Here is an 18,905-nt window from a genome sequence, read left to right on the forward strand (position 1 = left end):
AGGCTGAACATGGCTACTGGTCGGACCCGGTAGGCTGCGACACCATAGCAACTCCCCTTGACCCCTCCCTCCCTCGGCATTCGCAGCATCACCCTTTACACTGCACAGTCATATTTGGTCCTCCGGAAATATCCACAGCACGGGTAAGCCAGTCCCTATGCCGCGAGAGTATGGGTGGAGTATAGTTTAAAATACAGTTTTAATATATCGAAAGGGAGTCCGGCGCGTGCTCCGCCGGCTCTGACAGCACGGCGGGAAGAAATGACAGCGCGTGGGGAAAGTTTGTCCCAAAAACTGCCGGGCTACGCTCGCGCTGTCTCGGACCCTCGGCTCTAAAATGGCTGGCTGTAGGTCCGAGGAAGCTCCGGTGCAAAGGGAAGGATCCGCTCCACGTCGAGACTGTCTGTAAATATATTCACGTTTTTGTTCTCCGTGTGAAACCTTAGTGTTGGCGGTGTCCCAGGTCCGAGAGCTGTCAAAGCGCACACGCACCATAACAATAATACCAGCATTTCGGACCTAGGACTGTGCGTAATGGCGTCCTCCACGGATACTGCTTCTCGATTTATCCTCAGACTCGGAACCGCAAACCAAACGGGGTGTAAATATGATTCCAAAGCGAGTTTAGAAATAAAACGTGTATTGTTTGTGATGCATGTGGACGATAGGGGTGCAAAAGAGGAAATGCCTCGCTCACATCTGGCAGACCCGGTGTGCATCTGAATGATAGGCGACTTATCCTGGAGGAAATTCGCTGAGATAGAATTAAAGATCATTGAGGGTATCCAACATAATTATCAGGACAGTGTGATGATGGAGAAGAGGAGGAGGGGGTTAAATGAGTCGCTCATCATGTCGCTGTAGGGAGTCAGGGGTCTTAGTCTGTCTCATTTACATGCTCTGAGAAATAAAACAGAATCTTACTTTTAAGCTTTTGAACTAACCCTGACCCCAAAAATCAAATCTGACAAATGACTTCACCAACAAAGAACTAAATGAATAAAAAAACATATCTTTTTATTTCCCTCCCTGTTGTGGCATGACAGTATTTTTTGATCTTAATTTGCTGCCATGTGTTTCTAATTCGTATTCTTATTCCTTTTATATAGAAATATAAATGGGTATGCCCCAAAATGGATTCTCAGCTGGCTACAGTCCTGACCAGTGGCAGCCTGGATGTCCAAAATGGCAGCCAGCATGCAGAAGGATCAGGGCGAGTGACAGAGGTTTTTTTGGACCCAAAGGAAAAAACCTCACCCAGTACTGTACCAGGTAACCTCCAGCCGTGCCCTGTCACAGCAGCACTGACCATCAGGAGAGATGCTCCTTCAATCAATGGGAAAAAGCCAGAGGTGGGCGGGACTTCAAAGCCAGCCTTTCAGGAAACAAGAAGCAAGATTGCTGGGTTGAGACAGCCAATTACAGTCAAGGCTGGTGTGCCTGTAGTGCGCAGCCAGCCAATCAGACTCAAAATTGTGGTTCCCCCACAGTGCAAGAGGCCAATCACAAACTCTGTCATCAGCCTGACCAAAGACTTTACTCAAAGACATTTCAGAAGACCTGCTCCTGTCTCAGCTGAAGAGGAAAAAAACAGAATATCTGCTGTTAAAAATGGAGGAGACATCCAGGAAGTTTCTTATCAAAAGACTGAGGATAATAAACCAGAATCATTCCATGAGGCAGAAAAAGAGGAGAAAAACTGCAAAGAGAAAGAAAATATTCATGAAGGGTCAGAAACTCTTTTAATTCCTTGCACTAATACAGAAAATATATTGACCCAGAAACGGATTAAAGAGGAAAATACAGAGCAAGAAATTCAAAATATTCCTTTAATTTTGCAAGAAATGGACTTAAAGGCTTGCAAGAAGTTTGATGAACTGAGAATGGAGGAACAGTCAGAACCACTGGATCTGAGTTTGCCCAAGAAAAGAGAGAGTCGAGAGAGGAGGTGTGGACGCTTCCTGGATGATTTTGGCTGTGAGAGCTCACTGATCATGGAGGTGGATGAATATGAGGGAGAAGGAGACAGAGATGTAGTAGAAGAGGACGATGAAGGTCAGGGAGGGAACACTGTGCTACACATGGATGGGACGGATACTCTTGAGGACTCTCTGCTCTCGCCGTCTTACTTTTCTAACTCTGTCTTGGACTCCCTCTCCTCTGTGGACTGTGACACTGAAAATCTCCTTCTCATAGATGACCAGGGAATCCCGTATACTCTCAGTCCAGATGGACTCAAAGTGCCACAGGTTGATGCTTCCAGGTTAGAGGATCCTCAGCTTGATCAGGCTAGTTCTGCAGAAGTGGAAGACAAAAAGTTGTCACAATTAACAGATTGTGTTATCAGCCAAAGTTTAGATAATGCACCTTCAGATGACCTGTTCCCCTCACCAACCCCTGATACAGAGTCTGTAGTGCAATCTGTTGATCAGACAACAGCAAAGAAAGAAGTCTTGACGAGTTTTATCACTAATTCAGACCCACCAGGGTCTGCAGAACCAAGTCTTAAACCTGTACAAGAGTCTAGTTCTGTTCTCTCAGTCTCCTCTGGGATTTCACTCCCCTCCCAACCCATTCAGATCCTTACAAACCCATCTACCAACACTCCTATTCTCCTCCTGTCAGGCTCCTCTTCCTCCCCTCAGCTTTCCTCAGCTCCAGTGGGTCTTTCACTTCCTCTCTCAGTCTCCCAGACCTCCCCTGGTGCTTCCACTCCCATGTTCCTTCTTCTCTCTTCTGTACCCACTGCTTCCTCTGGTGACTCCGCCTCTACCTCCACCCCGATTGCCATCCTTGACCCCACCACCGGTCAGTTGTCTCAAATCTCAGCAGCCTCGACCCCAGCGGTCTCTGTCCCTTTGCCCTCTGGTCAGCTGGGATCACCTCTGCCCACGCTGTCTCACCCTGTCATCAGACTGAGCCCCAATAACCCCCCTGTCATCCTCTCAGGGGTGAATAATATCAACCCTGGCCCTGTTGTCACCTCTCTAACCATGCAGTCGTCCTCTCCCGCTCCTCAAAACGACCTCCAAGGCACGACTCCCATTCTTCATTCTCAAACCAGCTCTTCCGAATCAAACCCAGGAAGTGAAGCCATATCTGCTGAAGACGTCTCAAATGAAAACAACAAGCCATCAACTTCAGAATCCTCTACTAGTACGACCTTTGATCCCTTAGCTCAGCTCAGCTCAGAGGCCCAATCACCTGCCTCAGAGCCTAAATTTGACTCGTCAGACCTGCACTCACAACACTTACCTCTGGACGACCATCTTTACTTCTCCAACGCTGCTGCCCCTTCCTCTCCACCTGTTGGATCAATCCTCTCCTCCGGTAAACTCGAGCCCCTGGACCCTCTGGATCCTGTCTCTTCGGAGGAGTCCTCCAACAACATGGGCTCTCGTAGGGTGCTGTACTGCCAGCTGTGCCCACGGGTCTTCTTTTACCTCTCGGACCTTGAGCGACATGCCATCACTCACTCGCAGAAGAAGCCTCACGTCTGTTCACAGTGTGGGAAAGCCTTCAAACGCTCTAGCCATCTGCAGGTTAGTGCTCACTATTGCTTACTGTTCGTTTGTTTTACCAGAAATGCTTAATGCGGAGGAGGGATGTGCAAGTTGTGAATGCAGTTGTAACATTTGATCACTTTCAGACAAAAGTATTGTTATTTATTGGACTTGTTTGACCACCAGATGAGCAGGTTCCACATTAACTCTCTTCCAAATCTGGCTTTGTTTCTCCCAAACTCCTAAAGGAAATGTGAGCGCTGCTGTGCACACCAGCTTGTTATGACTGTATCATAGGGCTGGGCTTTCCACCAGCCTCACAATACGATACATATCCTGATACAGTGGCCACGATACGATATGATACATATCGCGGTAGATATAGGGTGATAAACTTAACTGTCATGAAGTCCACTGACTCAAGCTCTGAGTTTTTTACTTTTAATTGGGTTCGTTCTTTGACATGAACAGGATGACAACAGCATCACAACATATCCCTAGCTTAACAGCAACAACACTGCTTCTACTCTAGCTTAACAGGATGTATAAACACTTGTCATAGTCTAACAGCGACCTCTTGTGGCTAACTCAAGTAAGATGCATTCAATTACATCTATATGACGTAATAAACACATCCTACACTGCATTCACTACAGTAGCTGTTCTTAATGGTAAAGGATAATAGAAATAGTATAGGTTGAACCTTTGACAATTAAAATTTTAAAATAGTCTATTTATAATCACTTAGCTATCCAAAGCTCATGTCTTTACAAATAAAGCATCAAGTGTTGCTTTTAATACCCTGATCAGAAGTTGAGTTAAACTTTGAGTTCACAGCGTCATTCAATGCTGGTTGGGATGACACTAATTAGCCCAGTAGCCTAGCTGTTGTTAGAGATGGGAACCGAGAACTGGTTCCTGTTGAGAACCGGTTCCAATTGGCTCAATCCATCGACATCATTTACATTTAGGCAGAATCCCAATTCTCCCCTTAACCCTCAGTCTCAAAAATGCACGTTCCCGCTGATGTGCGAGGGCTGTCCCAATTCTCCCGGGAGTTGAGTTGAGTTGAGGGGCGAGTTTGAAGGCTTTATCTCCCTCAAATTTTGAGATGTTCTTGGAGCTCCCTTGGTATTGAGGGTTATCACTCAAAGAAAGATGGCGGCGAATGCGGGGAAGAAATCAAATGTAACTTTCTTTGTTATTCTAGATCTGAAAATAATGAAACCACTCTAATATCTTAGTTTAATGTTATTTTAAGGATTGTTTGCCTTTTTGGAGCGGAACATTTACTTTTATTTTTACAATTGTAAGCCGGTAACCATGCCGTTGTGGACAAGCCTACGAGTTATAACTGGTTTTTCGCGTTAGCTAATGGCCGTGTTGTACGGTGACTTTCAGCTGAATATGTCCATGGTTGTGGTGTTAATACATGTTATTTGGTTGAATATTAACACGTTCTCGTTCTTCTTCTTCTTGCTCTTAATCAACAGGCTACGCAGTTTTGGCACATTACTGCCCTTTACAGTCTGAAATTGTAACTGCTATTAAGGGGTGTTCCATTTCTAAGTCACGAGATGGCCCTTACACTTGGTTTTGAGGGGCGAGTTAAGACTGAGGGTTGAGTTTGAGGGTAAGATTGAGGGTTTAGGGGAGAATTGGGATTCAGCCTTAATCTTAACGATTCCCTTATTGATGCCTCACCTCTGCGTGCCATTAAAACATGAACAGAGAAGCTGAGAAATAAAGAAACATTTAATGGGCTGTACGGTATCGCCGCAAGGTGTTTAAAAAACACTTTAAAATTATTTTTAAATTCACGTCTTAGATCACATTAGAGCCAGCGGTGCACGGCTAACAGTTTGACTTTAGAGAAGTGATTATAAATAGACTATTTTAAAATTTTAATTGTCAAAGGTTCAAACTCTACTATTTCTGTTATCCTCTACCATTAAGAACAGTTACTGTAGTGAACTGTGCCCACGCCGTCCCTGCTCCATGGCATGCGAGTATCTGTGCCCTGGTCTATATGTGTTCTCTTACTTTGCAAAACTGTACTAACATGATTAACAGGAGTTCAGTCATCCCTTTTAAAGCGTCTTCACACACAGGCAGTGGTGCTGAGGGTGAAAAAGTACATTTATTCTCAAGGAATTGTTTATTAATGTGCGCTCATCACACAGCACCGTCTTCATGATGGTAATCAAAGCAACAGTGTGGCTATTTTTAGTACCCCAGGATACAGTATTACCGTATGACCACCCATTTCTAGTGAACTGTAACAAAAACAGTCAAAAATGTGGCTTCATCCAAAAATCATGCACACAGGGCAATGGGAAATGTCTGTCAAACAGTGATGTCTAATGCATGACATGCATCTTTTTGCCCAATAACTGTTAAATTAGCATAAGAGTTCAATTTATTTTGATACCTCTGGAGATCTAGGACCCAGAGACTAGTCATATATTTATTTCAAGGTTTTATCTTTTAAAGAAAATGAGCAGTGGTACTGTAATCTTTCTCAAGTTCACAGATAAAAGATCCAGAGAGCAGTTGGAGACAAATCCAACAAAGTAGATGTTTTTGTATATTTTAGAATGTTCTCCTCCAAAACACTTGATGTTTATCATTTTTCACAATCCAAAAAGAAAATTCACAGGAAGGAATCGACAAGGGAGTCGATAAAGAATTGAATCGATAAGAAGAATCGATAACAGCATTGATATCGATAAAATCTTATCAACTCCCATCCCTAGCTGTTGTTGCTAACTGCTAATGAGCCTGGGGTCGTGTGTCAATGAGGACTAGTGTTAGTGGAGTGCTTTACCTTCTTATAGCTTACACGAGTCCCGCCCAACTCCTGTCTACTGATTGAAGTAACCAGAAATAATTCAGTATCTTTGCTTTTAGCCTGCTGGCTGTAGATGAACACTATTCATATTCCTGGTCTGAGTACCAACTTGTTTTGGTGTGAGGAGAGAGACGTCAGCTAGGGCGTGTGGTGATATATTACCAAATCGAGATTGAACACAAGCCTACTGTAAAATGTAACAAATAATAACTGTATTTGTATCGCACCTTTAAAAATGGGGTTCAATCAAGTCCTTTGACATTCATGCAGATGCATATATTAGAACAAAACATCTGAAACCAAACACACACACACACACACACACAAAAAACAACGAAAAACAACAAAACCCCAAGAGCACAAGAAGCCATACAACTTGTGGCTGATGATGTTAACTCAAACATCATAAGAATCCAGTCAAAAGATGAACTAAGCTCTACATATGGAGTACCAAGAGGAAATACAATCAACAAAGACAGATAAAAGGGAGGCAGAAGCAATAAAATAGCATAATACTGAGGCACCAATATATTGGTGGAACAAGAGCATCAGCTCACGATGGCCCTCTGAACATCATTGGCCCATTGACAAAAATGTGACTTGCCCGGATGACAATTGCTGATATTTGTCAAAACAGGAAAATCTAGAGTGCATGCTTTTTAGAGAGAGAAAGCTTAATATGACAAAAAGCAATAAGAAACAAGATTTTGCTGCGTAAAACACACACTCTGCAGCTGACTGTCCAGGTCAGCCGAGTTTGCTACATGTGACATTTGATACATCAGCTGCTGACGTGATCCCCTTGGTAAGAGCCCAGAAACTTCCTTTACACACAGAGGCAGCCACTGATCATGCTGTTAAAACAAGACAAAGACTACTTCATTAGCGGCTGTTAGCAAAAGATTTGAACTAATATTGTCTGATACACTTTTCTGCATCGCTACCAGAGGTAGAAAAAGTGCTTGACCATTGTTGTTAAGCAAACGTACAGTTACTTTGGTTTAAATGTACTCAAATAGAAGTAAAGGTACTGCTCTATAGATCTACTGAAGTAAAAGTCAAAGTAAGTCATTTAAAGTTTACTCAGAGTATTGAGTTCTGAGTAGCTACTTGTGATCCCTACAGGATTTTCAAGAGGAAATATGATCTTTCTTTAATATGCAATATCAACAAGAACATGTGGAACGCTGACAAGGTTATTTATTATAAGGTGTTACTTAACCTAAAATGAAATGCAACAGGATGGCGTGGGATCATTCTCTCACGTTTTGCTACTGACAGTCATGTGTTGTGGAAGTCAGACTTGTAACCATTTTCTACCATTTTCTTGTTGGAAAGTGTAGACCTCCTCATTTTTGCTTTAAACTTTAAAGTGTTCTAGGGATCAAATTTTATTTTTTTGTGAATCCTCATATTTTGATGTGTATTTAAAGGATGAGTTTAGATATTACCAAAAAAAATCAAATACTGTGCATCCCTAGTTAAACAGTGTGCCAATTAAACAAATCCACTTCTCTTTCTATAGTATTTTATAAAATCACAACCAAAGTTTACTCATGGCACTTTGCTTGAAGAGTAGGTTTAGTTAGTGAGTGAAAGAATTCAGACCCCCCTCAGTTTTTCAATTTTGTTGTGTTGCAGCCTGATGCTATAATTGTTTAAATTGTTTTTTTTCTCATTAATCCATACTCAGTGAAAACAGAAATTTTAGAAATTTTGGAGAATTTCTAAAAACAAAAAAACCTTGAAATATCACAGGAATAAATATTCAGACCCTTTCACGATATTGCCATTTCATACATCTCACGGGGCAAAAGCTGCTATACATCAAATTTACTAAATATATGTCGCCCACCCCTACTTACAAATAGGAGGAAACTAAAGATAGGATGCAGATAATAAAACAAGGCCACTGAAGCACAAAAATACAATAGCAAAAAATAGGGATTCAAATATTATTCATTCTCTTACCGATGATGAAGAAAATTAAAATGAAGAGATTTAAGTCCTGCAGTTATTTTCAATCTTCAGACTGTCACAGTGGCTGAAGGCTTCCTCATCCAGGAGAGACATTCATCTAAACCTTAATGAGGTCTCAACTTTCAGTGCAACTTGAAAGTAACTTGTTAAGATTACAGCATTACATACTGAGAAAAATTATTTATTACATTACTGCATTACCTATTAATAAAACAAATAACAGTGTTTCATGTGATGTCAAAGTTGTAGAAAAAATTCCAAAGTCAGAGTGAAATCACGAGAGGTGTAAGGTGGTCATAAAACTCAGTCCAAGCAGTTTTAAGGCAGAGTCTTTGCGTTGTTGTAAGTCTTTATACTGGTCTTTTGCAAATTGTGTTTTCAATGAAATGGCTGTCATCCACAACCAATGGGATCCAGTGTTGTGTATAAGCATGTCAAACTTTTCAAACATGAGCATAGTTCATTCTGAAGCCACTGAATTTCTATTCATAACACAAGAAATGGAAATACTTTCTGCTCAGAGCTGCAGTCAGATCTCACTGCACTTGTGTCTGTGTTATGTCTGTCAGTTCATTCCAGGCTGAACTGACAGCTGGATCTTTACTGGGTCTTTCAAAGTAAAAGCCCAATCAGTTTTTTTTTCTGTGGGGAGACAACCTGCATTTTTATACTGCTTTTATTCTAAAGTGTGTCTTGGAGAGTTCTGAGGTTGTTGCAGTCACTTGCACAGTTGCTTTGTTTTTCAGTTGCTGTTTCATTTCTACTCTGTGTAAATGATCAGAAAACATCAGCTTATAAAACATAACTCATGTGCAATCTCCACCTACTTTTCCATCTTGTTCTCTGACCAGAAGTTGTTGTGAACTTCCACCAGATGCATGATGGGGGATAATCTCAAAAGGAATCTTGTTCAAGTCTTGTAGTTAATGACTCACAGTCCTTTCAAAATCTCAGTCTGAGACTACAAACTCATAACCTGACATGCCAGATGGATATGTTACACACATCCATCTGGAAAACGTTCAATACACAGCGTTTGGGAAAGGGCAGAGCCTTTGAAAAAAAGACTCGGAGGGTGACTGGATGAACGTTCTGTCTGTCACATCTTTATGGGCCAATCAGAGCAACAAAACACGTGATGCAGCCGCTAACAAGCTGCGCCTGCGCCCCTACCGACTAGGCTAAACTCAATAAAGAACTACATAACGTTAACCATGGTGACTGTAGACATGTCAATGCATGACTTTTGTCGTTTTTGAAAAGAAAACAACTCACTGTTGTTCTCAGTTCTTCTTTTAATGAAGATATGTCATCAGTTCTGCTAAAACTTACGCATCAAGAGCATCCACGATAATGTCTTCCGCCATTACTGCACCTCCTTTTTCTCGATGCTGTCATACGTCACGACTCTGCCATGCTTGAAAGTACTGGCACTCAACGCTGATTGGTCCTGTCTCTTTCTAACCGGGCCCAAACGGTTCAGATGGGAGCTTTGCCAGATGGATTTGCCAGTAAGAAAAATAGAAACAGGCGAATCCATCTGCTTTGCAAGGCTAACAAACTCAGCGACTTGCTGACAAATTGTCTTTAGATGTGAGAGGGTCTCAGATTTTAGGTCTCAGATGTTAGTCTTTTTAAAGCCTTTTAAAGTTTTAGTAGAGTCCTCTGGTGTAAAGCCAGCCTTGCTGTCCTCTGCCATCCCACTGGCTCAATAAGCTGGCGATGTGCACGTAACTGAAACAGCGGTGTTTACCTTGCGCTCACCAACAGGAAAGAAAGAAGGACCAACAGTTCTGATGCTTTCTGGAGTTTATTTTCTCTCTCTTTTTCATGTAGCCACAGGAGGGAAAGGGATTTTTTTCAGGAACAGATTACTTTTATGGAAAGGTAACTAAACAAATTACTTGATTTATAAAAAACTAACACGTTACGCTACAATAAGAAGTAATCTGAGGACTCTAATGGATTACTTTGCAACATGTTATCCCCAACACTGATAATTATTATCAAGATATCCACGTGTTATTTGTTGATCTGAACAACATGAAGAATGTACTGAGTTATAGACACGCATAGTAGTTCATTGTTGTTTTTTTCAGAGCAAACCAACAACATATTGGTAGCACCCACCTTGTTTTAGTGCGTTTGCTTTTTCTTATCACAATGGTTCTCATTTCCTTTCCTCTTGCTTACACCTTTCCTCGACTGTGTGATGTTTCTTAACAAGGTCAAAGAAAAGCAGATGAGAACGGACATAGGGAGCCCTTTTTGGGACATTTTGATCAGGTCTGACTGAGGTGTATACATACACCAGTCAGTCTCACACTGCACTCTCTAGGTAGGTTATTCCAACTTCATTTGAATATTATGTTGTCAGTCAGAATAACATATTTAAATGCACTCAAGAGTCCAGTTTTAGTTGGACAAACACAAAAATTTTACTTTTTCTTACTGGAAGGAAAAACTCCCGTTAAATAGGCAGAAACCTTGGACAGAACATACCTCAATGGTGTACAGCCAGCTATCGCCATTGGCTGAGTATAAAGGTGGAATAGAAAGAGAGAGGAAAAAATACAAGATACATGAAAAGACAGCAACAAAAAAAAAAAAGAATAAAAAAACTGATAATTGAGCTTATATATCGTACTTGTAGACATGATTTTTTCTGTATTCCTTTTCAGAGGCACAAGCACATCCACACTGGCCAGAGGAACTTTGTGTGCCCCATCTGCACCAAACGCTTCAGGGAGGCTGGTGAGCTGCAGCGCCACCAAAGGGTCCACACAGGAGAGAAACCATACCAGTGCCAACTCTGCCACACCCGCTTTGCTGAGCGCAACACACTACGCCGACACACTAAACGCAAACACCCTTACCACCAAGTCGCCATGGAGATGCTGAATGAGAGGAGAGCGGGAGGCCGAGTGGAAGGGGGAGGAGGTGAAGGATCTATCGTGCAAGAAGAAGAGGAGAGTGCTGAGTGGTACAGCTCCACCGTGTCTCACATGGAGAACTCAGAGTCTGAGGTGGAAACTTAAATACACTCAGAGTCTAAAGGAGATCAGCAGGGTGACATTAAGACACTAAACTTTCCTCATTAATTAAATGTCAAAGACAGGAGCACTTGCAATGTTTATTTTATTGCTTTGAAAGTTATTTATTTCAGAACTATTTTATTCCCATTCCATTTAATGGTCCAAAAATTCAGCCTTTTAGCCCCTCTGACTTCAATTTGAGTGTCCTCTTTTAGAAGACTGTTGCCTCGTCTAAAGGGAAATCTTCTGCTTGATGTCATGGCTTTTGTCTGAGTTCAAGATGTTAATTAGACCGCAGACATGAGGTTTCATTCCTACACAATTCATGACAAAACCCTCAAGTGCTAAAAAAAAAGAAATTTAACTTATTTACTGTAAAAAAAAAAACTCTGCTCTTGCTGTAAATATATAAAAAGAGAACTATTTGCAAGAGCTGCACTCCTGCACTATCTTATGTGAAAGATATAATCTATCTTTCTCACTGTCAGAGACACTGTGAGTCATTTGCACACGTTTTATTTTAAATGAATATTCACTTTTTTACATTGTGATGGAAAATGATAACTTTTTTTTTGCTGCAGCTTAGTTTAATGTATTTGATTCATATCAGAGTTTGACCAAATGTATTGATTCACTCTCACAGAAACACTATATTCAGATTTCTTTTTGTTTAATGTGAATCATGTTAACTTATTTGAATAAAACTTATCAATTTAACTAAGTTTCTTTCATTTTTAAAGGTTCATTCCTTTTTTGCATATGAAGATTAGAAGGACTTCAAATTTATTGAATGCTTCTCCATTCAAATGGTTCATTACATTTAACTTTACATAGCCAGTGTCCATTAATCTCTTTTAATTGAACTGATACCAAGAGTAGATTTTCTTTCTACAGTAATAACCAAAGATGAGACTTTATTTTACATGGCTCTCATAAAGAAAAAGAAATCTACCTGATATATATCTGCTGGACTGCCTCCAGGGAGTAATTGAGTTTGTAAGACAGTCCTCTTGTTTTTTTGCACACTCTCAATTTTCTGCTCCATTTACGCCACTGAGCTAGACAGAGCTGAGCTCAAGATAAGCTATTAAGTACTGTATCGCTCAAATGACCAGACTGGGTCCTTATGGCCATGCCATACGCTGGTCATTGTGTGAAAAGTGATGCTTCTGCATGCTGAGAGGACTGTGCTAGGCTGTATTGTATTTGACTTGTTAAAACTTACTTTCATAAAAGGGTCAGTGGAAGGAGAGAGGTGCTGAGCAAAGGTCAACACCGAAGTGCTGCAGATAGATGTTCTGCTTTTTCAGATAGGATTTGACCTTGTAAAACTTTAATGCACACGTTACCTTAGCTATTTCACCTTTTGCTGAATATATATCCTGCATTGCAGTAGTCCTGCGAGCTGAAGAAGAGCACCAGAGACTTTGACGACTTATAAGAAACAATTTAGCACAAAATTACAAATGTATTTCCATTTATACCTTCTTTTTACACTTCTTTTTAAACAAATGGGTTCACATTTATTAAAGGGAACCCTGCATTTTAACACACGTTGACTTTGCGAGATTAACATTAGTTACTCATATGCATTTTGTACAAAGAAACACAAAGAAATGCTAATATATCATGAAGTCAACCTGCCTTTACATGCAGGGTTTATATTAAAGGACATACAAATCTCCATATTTCTGAATATGTCACCACTGTAAAAATTTCTCCTGTCAGTGTATAAGAAGACAGAAATCCTCATCATGCTTTAGTTAGGAATAAAAAAGCTATGCAGAAAACTTGAGCTGAAGCCGATATGAATCCTCAGGAAGCTGAGATTGCATTTTTTAATCTTATAAAGTTCCTACCTTTTTCAATCTTTCCAGAGCTCTATGAAAAATGCAGATGGTTTTTAACAAAATGTTTGAATTTTATAGTAAAAGGGTTTAGTGTCTGTCTGGTTCCCTGAATTAAGACTGTTGCTTCATACGACCTCTAAGTGAGGGGAGACTAAATCAAGAAATACCTCCATTCATGCATTTAAATACTGAAATCTCTGAAAATGTGAACCTGTCCTTGACTTTCTTTAGCTGTACTGGGCTGTTTAGGACAAGGGCAATAATTCCCTGTCATTGTGAGTAATTTTAGATGTATACCTAACTATTTGATGCACTCTGACAATGACTGTAACTTGAAGCTCCTTTGCTCCAGACTACTGCCTACCTCTGCTTAATGGTAAAACCACCTATGGATGAGGATCCTCCACTCGCTGGTCTCCTTCTTTTGCATTTATATAACAACACAAAATACAAGTACGCATTGTTAAAAATCCTTTCAATAGCTTTTGATGTTATGCTTTCTTTTTTGGCTTTTTACACCTTTAATGTAATGACAGTGGATAGTGTTGGAAACCTAACCAAGAAGAGAGAGAGGGAAAGGAGCTACAGGCCACAAATTGAGCAAAAAGCTAGTTAAGTTAGTTCAGGGAGGCCATGGTGTCAAGTGATGCCATATAATTGAGATTAGCTGATCTTGCAAGTCCTCAGGCCAGCTGATTTGCTTCTAAGCACACTATTGGCTAGTTGAACTCAGTCTGCCTTATTCAACCTGCTCTAGCCTGGTGTATCTTTGCTGCTCCCTCCTCAAGCTGCTTTTTGCAACCCTCCTCCACCCCAGCTCCTCCTAAAATATGCTCCCAACTTAATCACTGATATTTGTTGTAATTGATACCGGCTCTGCTCTGGTTTTTTTGCTGCTTATTTCCCAGCTTTTGGCTTTCCTTGTAGGCACAGGAAGAGCAGGAATATGTGCTGTTCCTGCTTGATGCATTCCACATAGGCTCCTGGAAGGGCGTGGGGATCACAGAACAGCCACGCCGCCAAATATAAATAACTGCTGTCAGTGGTAATTATAATAAAAAGAAATATTTACAACAAACCATGTGAAACAACAAGAGACTATGACTCTCCAACCAGTTTGTTTATAATTTTCCACCCCTGCCTGCTGGCACCCATGTTTTCTCATAAACAGTGAAACTTGGCCAGAAGTTTAACTTACCACATTGTGTTTTTTGTTTAGAATTTTCCATCATAAGAAAATGAAACTGACTATGTATTTGTAGTTTTACTTACCGTTAACATTTTTGAACATAAAACCCCTAATGACCGCTCAGTCCACGCTCGTTTAACATGTACCCCGCCTCCCATCCTCTCCCTACCTGGAGGCTGCATGCTAACAGAGCATAGTTAGCAATAGCAGAGTGGACATGCCCTGACGTATTTACCTCATTTACAGATTACAGACGGTCATCTCCTGTTGATTGTGCCTCCGTGAAAATTGTGAGTTGACTTTTATTTATTCTTTAATAGTTAGTGTTAACATTTTCCAGTAATATTACGGGGTCTTGATGTCATTGATATTGTTACCACGAATTAAGCTAACTCAGCCTAGCAATAGTGTGGTAGCCATTTACAACTTTAGTCTCTCTCTATTGGTTTGACTTTGTGAACTGAATTTCTTCGCTACTTCTACACTGTGTTCCAAACTATTATACGAATATGAGGATTCAATGAAAGTTTTCAATAGTGCTGCTTCTCCTGTCAGTTTCCATCACTGACATCAGTCTCAGACAGGTGTGGTCATTAGTTTGCCAGGTGAGCCTAATTAAAAGGAAACTGCTGAAGGAGGATGTTCCACATTAATAAGCTAGTCAAAAATTTCACTAATATGGAGAAAAATAAAGATCTTTCTGATGATTAAAAGCTTGAAATTTGGATATTTCACAATAAATTAAGAGAGATCATCATACTGTGAAAAGATTTGTGTGATTTACAGCGCAGACGGGTTTGATAAAGGCATATTGATAAAAGCTTCTGTAAAGCAAATTCATTGTATTAAGAGAGCAGCTGTGAAAAATCTACTGATGAGTAGCAAACAGGTCTTAGAAGCTGCTGGTACCTACGGAGTCCCAAGAACTTTTTTAAGCAGGATCCTCCAGAGGCTCGCTGATGTACATAAAGCACAGCCACCCCACTGCCCACAAGGAGAAACAATTGTAGAGGGCTCAGAAATATATGAAGACTAATTTTCAAATTGTTTTTTTTTTTTTTCAGACTGCACTGGATGGTCCAGATGGACAGAGTTCTGGATAGCTGGTGGATCGTTAGCATGTCCCAATAAGACTACAAAATCCGCAAGGAGGTTGTAGTGGCTATTTGTCAATCATATATTGCTGTGTTGTTTTTTTGTTCCTAAAACAGGCCTATAAGCACACACAGTGTAAATTCACCCTGTCCCTTTGTGTACCTTGAAGTTTGGATAAAAGGCCTAAATCTCAGCTCTTGAATTTACATATTTTTATATCACACGCCACCTCTCCTGCACATCAATGATCTTCTGATGTAACACACCTACAGATCCATAAATTGTCTCGTAAAAAACATGTAAAGAGATTTTATCTCAACTTGTTTTTGCACTTTCTTTTGCTAAAAGATTTTTCCTGGTTAAATAGAGGTTAAATAAGTACATGAATAAATAAATAAGTCTACATACATGTGACAGTCAAAAATAAGATTCCCTTTTCACTGTTGAAATATAAAAAAATGTCAATATCAAGAGAGCTTTGGCCCCACATGCAGTGCTGTGAAAAATATTCGCCCCCTTCCTCTTACCCTTTCTTTGTTGCATATTTGTTACACGTAAATGTTTCGGATCCTCACACAAATTTTAGAATTAGACAAAGATAACTTGATTAAATACAAAAAGGGAGTTTTTAAATGACGATTTCATGGATTAAAGGAAAAAGCCATTTAAACCGACCTGGCCCTATGTGACAAAGTCATTGCTCCCTTAACCTTATAACTGGTTGTGCCACCCTTGGTATCAACAGCAGCCAGTGTTTGCAATAACTGGTAATAAGGCTTTCACATCACTATGGAGTAAATTTGGCCACTGCATCTCAATCACATTTAAGTCCAGATTTTGACTCAGCCACTTCAAAACCTTCCTTTTGTTTTGTAAGCCATTCAGAGTGGGACTTGCTAGTGTATTTCAGGTCATTGTCCTGCTTCACAACCCAATTGTGCTTGAGCTTGAGGTCACAAACTGATGGCCGGGCATTTCCCTCTAGGATCTTTGGTCAAAAGCAGAGTTAATGATTCTGTTGATTATGGCAAGTGGTCCAAGTCCTGAAACAGCAGAGCGGCACCAGACCACCACACTACCACCACAATGTTTGACTGTTGGCATGATGCTCTTTTTATGAAATTCTCTGTTAGTTTTACTCCAGGTGCAATGTCATACACACCTTCCAAAAAGTTAAACTGTTGTCTTGTCATTTCACAGAATATTTTCCCAAAAGTCTTGGGGATCATTAAAATGTGAGGCGAGCCTTTGTGTCTCTTACTGTTGAACCATGAACTCTGACATTAACCAAGTCAAGTGAGGCCTGCAGGTTTTTAGATATTGTTCTGGGGTCTTTGTAGACCACATGGATGAGTTGTTGATGCGCTCTTAGAGTAATTTTGGTTGGCTGGCCACTCCTGGGAGGGTTCACTACTGTTCTGGGTTTTCTCTGTGGATATTGGCTCTCACTGTAATTCACTGGAGTCCTGAAGCCTTAGAAATAGCTTTGTAATCCTTTCCAGACTGATGGGTGGCAGCGACTTTGTCTCTCGTCTTTTGTGAATTTTCTTTAGACCACGGCATGATGTGTTGCTTTTTGAGATCTTTTAGCCTACTTTACTTTGTCTGACAGGTTCTATGTAAGGGATCTTGATTCAGCAGATCTGGTGGTTCATCACAGTTAATTCATGATTTAACAAGTGGGGGTAGGTCCTTTTTCCCTTAGGGCCAGGTAGGTGTTGATGGCTTTTTTCCCTTTATAAATGTAACTATCATTAAAAAATGGCATTTTGTATTTACTCAGGTTAAATTTGTCTGAAATTAAAAAGTGTTTGATGATCTGAAATATTTAAGTGTGACAAAAGATAAGAAATCAGGAAGGTGGGCAAATACTTTCCATAGCACTGTTAGCATTGGAACCTTTTTCTAATAAAAGACTTGATAATACATGCTGTACCCCCATTACATATCACTGTGGATTTTAATTGACTTCAAATGAATGACTTCATTTATTTTACTCACACTTACAGTACGCATTTCCTCATTTGTCCAAATCAGACCTGATCTGACCTTGTTGTATAAGATTATTGAGGTGCTTCATGCATATTGTTGAGGTCATTGAGAGGGTGCAGCCATTTAATCAATGCTGCACCGTCAGTTATATAAAAAAGGAGAATAAATTGAAAACAGACTCTAGTCCCTAATTGACACCGCTGGGCTGCTGCACCGCTGAGCGTACAAGGTCTTCAGCGTGTAATGATGATGAATATTCAGCCCAGTGTGTGAGATCGGCGGTCCAGCTGGGGAAGTGTGTACATACAGTACAGTGTGTGTAGGGTTGGTGCCTATCCAGATTGCAGGGAGCTTCAAAGTGCAGTGACTGACAGACAGGTGGATGACGGACAGAAACCTGGTGTGTGTATTTTTTTAAATCTGCCTCTCTCTCTCCCTGTTTGTGTGTGTGTGTGAAGTGGAACAGGCAGCAGGCCTTCTGAGTGGCACACGGCACATGGCCAAGTGATTGAAGTGATAAAGGTGGAAGAGGAGAGTGGCGAGAGAGGAGAATGGGAGCAGTGATGAACGAGCAGGCAGAGGCTGCAGATGTAATGAAGTGTGTTCGACAGGCAGGTGTGTGTTTCAGCTTATTAAACCCTACACTTGGATATGTTTGCTGTAAATCTGCTCTGTTGTCTCATTATCACCTCAGAGAGCCAAAATGATAGAGAGCTAAACAAACCATGGATGTTTAAAAAAAAAGAAGAAGTATTTATTTATTTTGGGTCAAACATTCATAGCTGTTGTTGCACTGTTTGGCCATGTGGGGGCACTATTACATCTGTGATGTCCTTCGTGTTTTGGCTCATTCCCTCTTCTGCCTCTTAAATGGTGGAGGGAGACTTTTACTGGGCTGGAAAGCAGAAGACAGCAAGCTTAGGGAGGGCTGGGGTTTTACGCAAACTCTGCAGATTCAGCAGCACACATGACAAACATGAAATCATCACATTTATGCTAAGATTTATAGAGTAGCTTAGCATGTGTGTACCACTTGAGTGCAGAATTACACACAGAAATATGATATCTCACAAGGGAAAGGTTAACAGCGTGCAAGCCTCATCCCTCACCAGACACAGTGCAGGATTAACACTGTGGAAAGTGTGCTGTGTGTGTTGGAGGGGAGGGAGAAGGAGTGTAACAGGTGTTAATCAGAATGGGAGTCAAGGCTGTGGAGGTGAGGATGTAGCTGTGCAGGGGAACCAGAGTGAACAGCAATTACATCACCTTTCCCTCAATAATGTGCCATGCTGTGCCGTCACTGTTTATGAATGTGTGTGTCGCGTGTGTGTAAATGCATTTACAGGGCATGAGAGATGTCAAAGGTGAGACTTTATAACGATGAAAAAACTCAGATGTACTGTGCAAATG

At 40.8% G+C, this 18,905-nt stretch overlaps 2 protein-coding genes across 2 annotated transcripts in view; both read left to right on the top strand.

The window, feature by feature from the left end:
- The first annotated feature begins 101 nt into the window (after window positions 1-101).
- On the top strand, window positions 102-11,974 carry LOC121513092 (zinc finger protein 236). The gene is made up of 3 exons (XM_041792602.1): window positions 102-143; window positions 1,110-3,542; window positions 11,016-11,974. The coding sequence occupies exons 2-3, from the start codon at window positions 1,134-1,136 to the stop codon at window positions 11,370-11,372; spliced, it is 2,766 nt and encodes a 921-aa protein (XP_041648536.1). The 5' UTR covers window positions 102-143; window positions 1,110-1,133; the 3' UTR covers window positions 11,373-11,974.
- Window positions 11,975-14,608: 2,634 nt separating this feature from the next.
- Window positions 14,609-18,905, top strand: part of si:dkeyp-69b9.3 (myocardin) — a 31,274-nt gene continuing 26,977 nt past the window's right edge. Inside the window, exons 1-3 of the mRNA XM_041792541.1 lie at window positions 14,609-14,698; window positions 15,473-15,560; window positions 17,954-18,110. The gene's annotated coding sequence lies outside the window, so the exon portion shown is untranslated. The remainder of the gene's footprint in view (window positions 14,699-15,472; window positions 15,561-17,953; window positions 18,111-18,905) is intronic.

The sequence above is a fragment of the Cheilinus undulatus genome, linkage group 8, assembly GCF_018320785.1.
Source record: "Cheilinus undulatus linkage group 8, ASM1832078v1, whole genome shotgun sequence".
NCBI classification, from domain to species: domain Eukaryota; kingdom Metazoa; phylum Chordata; class Actinopteri; order Labriformes; family Labridae; genus Cheilinus; species Cheilinus undulatus.